This window comes from Hordeum vulgare, chromosome 7H (assembly GCF_904849725.1).
Source record: "Hordeum vulgare subsp. vulgare chromosome 7H, MorexV3_pseudomolecules_assembly, whole genome shotgun sequence".
NCBI classification, from domain to species: domain Eukaryota; kingdom Viridiplantae; phylum Streptophyta; class Magnoliopsida; order Poales; family Poaceae; genus Hordeum; species Hordeum vulgare.
The window spans coordinates 198294999-198304933 of record NC_058524.1 but is presented as its reverse complement, the minus strand read 5'-3'; the positions used below and the strand labels follow the sequence as shown (position 1 = coordinate 198304933).

Here is a 9935-nt window from a genome sequence, read left to right as displayed (position 1 = left end):
TACTAATGCTAAGACTATTATATGAAGAAAAAAGATACTCATGGTAAAACTATTGTTCTTCTAGTCAAACCAGAAGTTTTTTGGCTTTTCGCTTGCACACCATGTCCTTATTACAACTCCTTGTTCACTCACCACACCACCTGTACATGGTCAGGAAGATCAAATCAAAATCCAATGGCGATAGATAATTTTGGTCAGCGAACGATACTCAAGTTGATTCTTTTTGTCCAACTTCCGCCCTGCCAGACTCCTCCCTCCACCATGTGCTACACGCTTGAGCGAGCTAACCATTTAGCAGCCCAGTCCGCAATGCAGGCCAGAGCATAAACCAACTTATTAAAAGAAAGAACAAAGTTTCAAAGATAAGGCTGTTCCAAGAGTTCCACCATCAAGACATCAGGCAGACTTCACCACGTTACATGCAACACCTGTTCCCAAAACAGAAGAAGCAAAAAAAAAAAAAAAAGGCAACACACAGATCCTCCAGCCAGTTAGTATGAATAACATGGCGATGTTCATCGCCCTAACTCCACTGTCAAGACTAATAATAGGCAGCAGCTGGGTCTGCTGTACATGGGAAACAATCCCAAAAGGCATCGTAAACTAGCATCCAAATATTCTAGGTAACAGATGGAGCAGCTCTCCCATGAACTGTTAGTTATCTTGCATTACAACACCACCCCGAGATCATGGAGTTCTACATTTATACATAGTCTAGGTAGGTAGGAATCTGGCCCGCCATAAGTTACTCTGCAGGATGACAAGTAGTCTAACTAACCACGGCTTACGATGCATTCAGCTGGTAGGCGGTAATGATCTTGAGGACTTCTTTCTCTTCGAAGCCAGTGCTGATAGTATCTTTTTCCGAGGGCCCTGTTGAGCATAATCAAGTTACCGAATTAATATGGATGGAACATTTTGGCAAAAGATACAATCCATTTTAGAATAAGTATACCGGTAAATGCAGAGGTTAAGCTTTAGGCAAAGTCTTCACAAGCAGACCACAAGCAAAATGAAAGCTGGACAATAATAAATGGACATTGCTGCAATTTTAGATGTGTTACTGGTAGAGGCTAGGGTTCTACCAGTTCTCGGACGTAGGTTGTAGGGGTGGAAGTGCGGGCTGCGAGGTTGGGGATGCCGGCGCCGGCGGTTGGGCGCCGTCGCGGCGTGAGAGAGAGAGAGGCGGCTAGGGTTTGGGGCTCTCGTCTCCTGAGGGAGACGACAACAGAATATACTGTTTATTGTCTGCTTAATATCGAAGGGGTACATGTGTTTATATAGGAGGACAGCCTCCACTAAACCCTAGATAACTTGGACTCTAACTTGGACTCTAAGATAGGTAAGATAATTTGGGCTAAGCCCGTAATTAACCCTGCCCATTGGGCCTCCTCCGTTGGTACGTTGTACCGGTCATAACATCTCTCCCCGCCTTCTCAAACAGCTCGTCCTCGAGCTGAACATCTGAAAACTGCTGGCGGAAATCGTCGAGCTTCTCCCAAGTCGCTTCCTCCTCTGGCAGGCCGGTCCACTGTACCAAGACATGCCAGACGCCGCGACGCTGCTGCGCTTGCAGCACCTTCGCCACCTGTGCGGAAGCTGGAAGGAGGCGGCCATCCGAAGTAGGAGGAAGGGCCGGCGTCGCTGCAGGAGGGTCCCCGCGGTAGGCCTTCAGTAAGCCGACATGGAAGACGTCGTGGAGGCGAGAACCAGCTGGCAGCTCCAAGCGATATGCGAGTGTGCCGACATGCTCCAGCACACGAAAGGGACCGGCGTAGCGAGGTCCCAATTTGCGCTTGGAGCGCGGGTCCAGAGACTGCGTGGTCCTGTGGAGGAGGCGCGGCCACACCCAATCGCCCACCGCGAACTCCGCCTCGCGATGATGAGCATCGTAGTACTTCCGAGCCAGCTGTTGTGCTTGGAGAAGACGCTGGCGTGCCTCAGCCAGAATGTCGTCGCGGGTGCGGAGTAAGTCGCCCGCCGTCTCGGACCGAGCCGTCCCAGGCTCGTAAGGGAGCATCGCCGGAGGTGGGCGCCCGTAGACCACCTCGAAAGGCGTGGTGCGCAGGGCAGAGTGATAGGAGGTGTTGTAGCAGTACTCCGCCCACACCAACCAGTCCACCCAAGCTCGTGGACGATCACCAGTAACACAGCGCAGGTACATGGCGATCACCTTGTTGACCACCTCGGATTGGCCGTCTGTCTGAGGGTGGAACGCCGTGCTCATGCGAAGCTTCACGCCCGCCAGACATGTCCCGTGAACACGGGATCACGATCGCTGACGATGGACGATGGAAAACCGTGGAGGCGGACGATGCCGTCGAAGAAGGCCCGCGCCACGGAGGCGGCTGTATATGGATGACCCAGGGCGATGAAGTGCGTGTACTTGGAGAAGCGGTCAACCACCGTGAGGATGACGGACTTGCCGCACACCTTGGGAAGGCCCTCGATGAAGTCCATGGAAATATCCGCCCACACCTCGGAGGGTACGTCCAGCGGCTGCAGTAGACCCGCGGGTCGTAGTGTCTCCGTCTTGTTCCGCTGGCACGTCACGCACGACCGCACCCAGTCGCGGACCATCGCGCCATCACCGGGGATGTAAAAATCAGCACGGAGACGATGGAGAGTCTTCTGCACGCCCTCGTGCCCTGCAGAGTGCGCCAAGGTCGGGACCTGGTGGCGCAGGTCGCCATGGTCGGGCACGAAGATGCGGCGGCCATGTAGGAGCAACCCCTCGTCCAAGCGCCAGGGCGCGTCCAGCTCGCCGGCGTCAAGGCGCTGGCCCTGGGCATCCACGGCCGTCGAAGTTGCCCGACGAATGTCGTCACTGAAGGCGAAAGATGGCCCGGAGCGAATGCACATGATAGTGCCAGCCATGGCGACGTCGTCCGCGACATCCTCAGTGTCGCGGCGGGACAAGGCGTCGGCGACCGTGTTGAGACGACCGGGGCGGTACTCAACGGTGAAGTCGAAGCCAAAGAGCTTGCTGATCCACTGGTATTGCGGAACTGTGGAGAGGCGCTGGTCCAGCAAGAACTTGAGGTTGTAGTGGTCCGTGCGCACACGGAATGACCGGCCCCAAAGATAAGGCCGCCAGTGGCGCACCGCCTGAACCAGCCCAATAAGTTCACGCTCGTAGGCCGCGAGCTTGTGATGGCGAGCGGCGAAGGGGGGGCTGAAGAAGGCGAGCGGTCCCTCGCCCTGGTGGAGGACGGCGCCGAAGCCGATGCCAGAGGCGTCGCAGTCCACCATGAACGGCATATCAAAGTCCGGCATCTGGAGGACGGGTCCCGTCGTGAGCGCCCGCTGGAGAGCCTCGAATGTCGTAGTCGCCTCCTCGTCCCAGGAGAAGGCGTCGCGTCGAAGGAGACGGAGTCAGTGGCGCGGCGATGAGGCCGAAGTCCCGGATGCACTTCCGGTAGTAGCCGGCGAGGCCCAAGAAGCAGCGGAGCGCCCGCGATGACCGCGGGATCGGCCACGCGGCGACGGCGGCGACCTTGTCCGCGTCCATCGCTACCCCGTCCGCCGAGATGACGTGCCCCAGGTACGCGACGAAGGTCGTGCCAAACGAGCACTTCGAGCGCTTGAGGTGAAGACGATGCGCTCGAAGCTCGTTGAAGATGATGGCCACGTGTTGTAGGTGCTCCGCCCAAGATGCACTGTAGATGAGAATGTCATCAAAGAAAACAAGCACAAAGCGGCGCAAGTATGGGCTGAGCACGTCGTTCATCAGGGCCTGGAAGGTCGCCGGCGCGTTGGAGAGGCCGAACGGCATCACCAGGAACTCGAAGTGGCCATGGTGAGTGCGGAACGCCGTCTTCTCGATGTCGTCAGGGTGCATGCGCACCTGATGGTAGCCCGAGCGAAAGTCGAGCTTGGTGAAGAAGCGCGCTCCGTGTAGCTCGTCCAAGAGCTCATCCACGACGGGGATGGGGAACTTGTCCTTGGACGTCAGGGCGTTGAGGGGGCGGTAGTCGATGCAGAAGCGTCATGTGTCGTCGGGCTTGCGCACAAGGAGCACCGGGGCGGAGAACGGCGATGTCGAAATCCGGATGATGCCCTGCGCGAGCATGACCGCCACCTGACGCTCTAGCTCGTCTTTCTGCAGCTGAGGGTACCGGTACGGACGCACGGCTACAGGTGTCGTGTCCGGCAACAGGTGGATGTGGTGGTCACAGGGCCGCGCGGGAGGGAGGCCCTGTGGCTCGTCGAAGATGTCGTTGTGCTGCTGCAGGAGGTCGGCCAAGAGGGGATGCGCCTCGTCCAGTGCGGACGCCATCAACTGGAGCTGTGGAGTCACGGCGCCGGAGCCGCCGATGCCTGTCCACAGAACGCGACGGCCGCCCTCGCGCCAGAAGATGAGGGACAACACATCGAGGTCCCAAAGGATGGGGCCGAGAGTGGACAGGAAGTCGATGCCGAGGATGAAGTCGTAGCAGCCCAGGTCGATGCCGACGCAGTCGATGGAGAACGGCTCGTCGCCGATGAGGACGGGAACCTACCGCGCCACCCCCTAGCAAGCAAGGCGGTCCCCGTTGGCGACGGTGACGCTGAACTTCTCCGAGACCGTCGGTTGGAGTGCGAGGCGGCGCATGGCGTCCCCGGACAGGAAGTTGTGCGTCGAACCCGTGTCCACGAGCGCAGTGAGACGCTCCCTGTTGATCGTCACCGGAAGCAGCATCGTCTTTGCCGTCTTGATTCCAGCCATGGCATGAAGGGAGACGACGAAGGCGGTCGCGTCGACCGGCCCGTAGGTCGTGACGCCGGCCTCGGAGAGTGTGGTGGCGTCGAGCTCCACGGTGAGGGGCTCCACCTCCGCGTCGTCGACGGTCTCCAAGTAGAACAGGCGAGCGCACGTATGACCCGGCGCATACGGCTCGTCGCAGTTGAAGCACAGGCCCTTGCGGCGCCGCTCGAGCTGCTCGGCCGACGTCAAGCGCCGGAAGGTGCGTGTCGGCGCGGGGGCAGCCGCAGTAGCGGCCGGCAGGGCGGGGCGTGTCGGGGTGGCGGCCGCCGGGGCGGGGCGGGTCGGGGGACGTGTGCCGCGGCCCGGGAACGCCTGCTGCAGGGCGTTGGCGCGCTGCTTGTACGCGCGTGCGTAATACATGGCCGTCTGCAGGTCCTAGGGGTCGCGCATCTCGACGTCGATGCGGATGTGGTCGGGAAGGCTGCCAACGAAGAGCTCGGCGCGTTGGCGTGCCGTGACGTCAAGCGCATGGCAGGCCAACGTCTGGAAGCGGTCGGCGAAGTCCTACACCGAGGTGGTGAAGGGAAGGCGACCGAGCTCAACCAAGCGGCTCCCACGTATGGGGGGGCCGAACCGAAGGAGACACAGGTCGCGAAAGCGCTCCCACGGAGGCATCCCGCCCTCGTCCTGCTCGAGGGCGTAGTACCAAGTCTGGGCGGCACCACGGAGGTGGTAGGAGGCGATCCACGTGCGGTCGGACGCCATGGTCCGCTGCCCCCTGAAAAACTGGTCGCACTGATTGAGCCAGTTCAGGGGTCGACGATGCCGTCGTAGGTGGCGAACTCCAGCTTGGTGAAGCGGGGTGGCTGCTGCACGTGTGGCGAGCCCGCGAAGGTGCCCTCGTGACGACCCAGCGCGGCAGAAGGAGAGTGCTGCGGCACCACGGAGCTCCCGGCGTACGGATCAGTGTACCCGTCGAACCCCCCGAAGGTGGGGGCGGGTGGCTGCAACACCGTCGACTGTAGTGGCGCCGTCGTGTAGGTCGGCGTGTCAATCCACGTTGGTAGCGGGGACGGCGACGGCGGCTACCGGACCTGGGTGATCGGCAGGCCCTGGGGCGCGACAGTGGCCGGGGGCGGTGGCGCGAAGGGCGCCGCCGGCGGAGGCGGTGGTGGCGGGGTTGCGTACGGAGCCTGGAGGAAAGTCTGGAGGTTCGAGACCGCCAGGTTGAGGTCGCGGATCGCCGAGGACATCTCCGCCGGGGAGAGGACGGGGGCGGGTTCGGCCGCCAGGGCCGCGGGACCGGAGGCGGCCGGACCTGAGGTGGCCGGCGGCGGCGAGTGGTGCGGCGACGGTGGCGGCTGCGAGGTGGCGGGGAAGGCGGTGGTGGCGGCGGCGATGGTGGTGGTAAGGTCCGACAAACTCATCGAACCCAAGCTACCTGATACCAAATTGGTAGAGGCTAGGGTTCTACCGGTTCTCGGACGTAGGTTGTAGGGGTGGAAGTGCGGGCTGCGAGGTTGGGGATGCCGACGCCGGCGGTTGGGCGCCGTCGCGGCGTGAGAGAGAGAGAGAGAGGCGGCTAGGGTTTGGGGCTCTCGTCTCCTGAGGGAGACGACAACAGAATATACTGTTTATTGTCTGCTTAATACCGAAGGGGTACATGTGTTTATATAGGAGGACAGCCTCCACTAAACCCTAGATAACTTGGACTCTAACTTGGACTCTAATATAACTTGGACTCTAAGATAGGTAAGATAACTTGGGCTAAGCCCGTAATTAACCCTGCCCATTGGGCCTCCTCCGTTGGTACGTTGTACCGGTCATAACAGTTACATGGTATTGCTCTGAGATAATGGTTTGATGAACCTTTATGTGGACAGTGAGCTGCTTTGTAATATGATTAATATGACATTGAAGCTAATGTAGCTTAAGTACTACTCCGTCCGTCACATAATATAAGAGCGTTTTTGACACTAGTGTAGTGTCAAAAACGCTCTTATATTATGGGACAGGGGGAATAATTACTTAACCAATTTACTTCATTCTACCCAACCAATGCCAATATACATTTTAAAACTGAGCTGATTGGATGCAAACTCAACAGGATAAAAATCAGATAGAGCGACAGACACCATAGTAACACAACACAAGCGTGCCAAGCAAAAGCGAAAGAAAGGCATGACTGGTGCATTAAATCACCCGACTGTTACAATTTCACTTTGACGGCTATGTCAATCTACATCCAGGATAGATCAGCATATAGCTGCTATACCAGTTTAATCTTAAATTGCACAGGGCGAAAGATTTCTTATTGTAGCAACATAGTTTAAACAAATTTTAGGGGACAGGGAACAAGCTTCTAAAAGATGTACGGTAAAACAGTGTATCAAATTAAGTTTGTGTCATACCATTGGAATTCCTAATGACTTCATATCTTCCTCATTCATGTGAACCAATGCTTTCATATCAACCTGAAAATTGAATATACATCAACAAATGTAGTAGCACATCCACGGCTTGAAATTGCCACATAAATCAAACATGCCTCTTCAGCCTGGAAATTTATGGAATACTTCTCCAGATCAAGAGACTTCAGCAATCTGTCAAGTGAGGCATCAGCCTGCACATTCCAAATAAACAAAGTATATTAGCATTCAATTGAGAACACCTAATGATGAGACCCTCAGGAAACCAGCAAGCATCTAGACAAGAATAACTGTACAGTGCTATGAAACTAGGCAGACAAAACTTTTGGATCCAAACAGACAAACATCCCAAAGGAAGTAGGGGATTAACAAATACTCCCTCCGTCCCAAAATAAGTGTCTTAAGCTTAGTACAATTTTGTACTAGCTCTAGTACAAAGTTGAGACAGTTATTTTGGGACGGAGGGAGTATAAGAATATGATAGATGTACACAAAGGATCAGAGTTCAAATTAAAGGTCGCGCATATTATATGTTCAGGCAGAAAAACAATTCCGTTGTATTCACAGCACTAAACGCTAAACAAAGAAATACCTAACATGTCAACAAGCACTAGACTAGAACAACAAACAACATGAAATAGCTCATCAGGATAAGAGCTTGTAAGAAGATTGCGTAGAACTCTCCTACCTTTTCCTGGGATTGCTTTGGTGCAGCTGGTGCATTTACTTGTTCAGTGATAGGACGGGCAGCAACAGCAGGGGCAGCAGCAGGGATCTGTTTCTTTTGAACAGGCTTAGAACTCTTAGCAATCTCAGCTGCAGGTTTTGGGATCTGAACTGTACTACTGAGTTGAGGGCACTGGCCACCAGATAACTTTTCGCGAAGATCTGGAAATGATGATTTCTTCACATCCACAATGCTTTGCTTCATATGTGATTTTTGGATTGCTTGAAGATTTCTGGAAGCAGGTACAGCTTAACCACACACAGCAGAAGAATCAAGGTGATGGTAAATCTTCAAGGGGGGATAGGAAGAAAGGGTATGTTCAAAATAAACCAGGTAGTACTCCTTACATGAACTTTGGATTCCTACAGAATCCTTGTAGAGCTCACGCCTCCAAGTCCCATCAACTTGGCGAAACCTGTAAAATGCCCAATATGGAAGATGTAAAGAAAATAAACTGACTAATAGCAGCACCACTTCTCATTTCAGAGATCAGGTGAAAACAATGCACTCATTCAAGGGTTTCTTGAAGCTGAAATATCAACAAGCTGAAATGCCAACTGGTATTTAAATGATCAGCATTGCTGCAATTAGATCCACCATCAGTGGCAACATTGTTCATATCATGCAATGCTGGTGTGCGCCTTTGCACATTGTCACCCTGACCAATTGCTTTTAAAAGTATTTCAGATCAACGTAATGCCAAAAGGCCTATTTATCACATTTGCAGCAGCAAATGTGGCCCATTTCCTCTATGTCTGATTAATCACACAGCCAACAAAAACAACTGTACTCCGTAGGAAAAAAAAAACTGTGCTCTGTAGCTACTGATCTGATGATCCCATGTACATTAGTAGCTACACAACGGATGACATACACGATACACCTAACCAGATCTTCTTACAACGAAAAGGGTACTAAGCTCCGTTAATCAAAGCATCAAGCTACCAGTGCCACGAACTCCCCCGATTTCAAGGCCCTAAGCAACATTTCCGAGCCATCTCGACTCGATTAACCGATCCAAAGCAGGGATTGCGAGCGAGCACGCAACATCAAGCAACACAGAAACAGCTAGACGGGCAATGGTTCGAAAGCCTCCGAACGAGCGGGCGAACCTTTTCGCGGAGTCAGACCGCGGGCGAGAGCCTCGGCCGCCGCCTCCCGAGCCGAGGCGGTCCCTGACGGAGCGCTTCCGTCCGGAGACCCTGTCGGCGTACATCCCGGGTGCACGTGGAGGCGAGGACGGTGGCAACGTGCACGTAGGGTTTCGTCGGCGAGGAGCGGAGCGGCGGAGAGGCTGGGGACAAAATGGGGAATAAACGAGACACGGAGGTGTTCTCCGGAATTTTTCTCAGGCAGGCAGTATAATTGCCTCGGAAGGACAAAGGGCCGCATTAATTTCCATCTCAGCTCAATATGAGCAGGAAAAGATGGGAGGTATTCTGCGTCCAATAGGACAAGCCTACTGGCGGGCTTTCTGGGCCGCTTGACGCTGGTTCACTCGTTCTCACATATTTTCTACTTGTTCTATTGTTGCTGTATTAATTTGCTGTTTTCTGCTGGTTCAGCTGTTCAAAAATACTATCAGCTATTTCACAGTTTCATACTTCCTCCGTACCTAAATATAAGTCTTTTAAGATATTTCACTAGGTGTCTACATACGAAGCAAAATGAATGAATCTATACTCTAAATTATGTCTATATACATCCGTATGTAGTCCATTAGTTGAACCTCTAGAAAGACTTATATTTAGGAACGGAGGGAGTAGAAAAGTGTTATTAGGAGTTTCACTGTTTGTTGGGAAAAAATCGAATTGTGAACAAATTTATGAAACAGTGAACATTTTCTGAATTGTGAATAAATATTAAAACTGCAACATCTTTTGAATTGTGAACAAATTTTGAAATATGAATAAATTTTAAATTCGTGGACAAAAACTAAAATTATGAAAATATTTCAAATTGTAAACAAATTTTGAAACCATAAACATTTTGTAAAACATGAACATTTTTTTAAAGCGGAGAACAAATTTCAAAGCACAAAAAATATTGAAGTAAAAATAATAATTTGAATCTTGAGAACATGTTTTGAAAC

At 53.4% G+C, this 9935-nt stretch overlaps 1 protein-coding gene across 1 annotated transcript; it reads right to left on the bottom strand.

Annotated features, from left to right (window-relative positions):
* Positions 1–482: 482 nt before the first annotated feature.
* LOC123410312 (ankyrin repeat and SAM domain-containing protein 6-like) lies at positions 483–9195 on the bottom strand. The gene is made up of 6 exons (XM_045103240.1): positions 8956–9195; positions 8191–8258; positions 7805–8091; positions 7236–7310; positions 7099–7161; positions 483–873 (listed from the first exon to the last, which is right to left on the bottom strand). Exons 1-6 carry the CDS (start codon positions 9057–9059, stop codon positions 796–798), a joined length of 675 nt encoding a protein of 224 aa, XP_044959175.1. The 5' UTR covers positions 9060–9195; the 3' UTR covers positions 483–795.
* Between the last annotated feature and the right edge of the window lie 740 nt (positions 9196–9935).

Excerpts from the sequence above, each read along its gene's own strand:
- LOC123410312 (XM_045103240.1), bottom strand. The coding sequence starts at position 9,059 with ATGTACGCCGACAGGGTCTCCGGACGGAAGCGCTCCGTCAGGGACCGC. Across the intron at positions 8,259-8,955 it reads CGGTCTGACTCCGCGAAAAG|GTTTCGCCAAGTTGATGGGA; the intron begins GTTCGCCCGCTC and ends GGCATTTTACAG. Across the intron at positions 7,311-7,804 it reads CAAAGCAATCCCAGGAAAAG|GCTGATGCCTCACTTGACAG; the intron begins GTAGGAGAGTTC and ends TGGAATGTGCAG.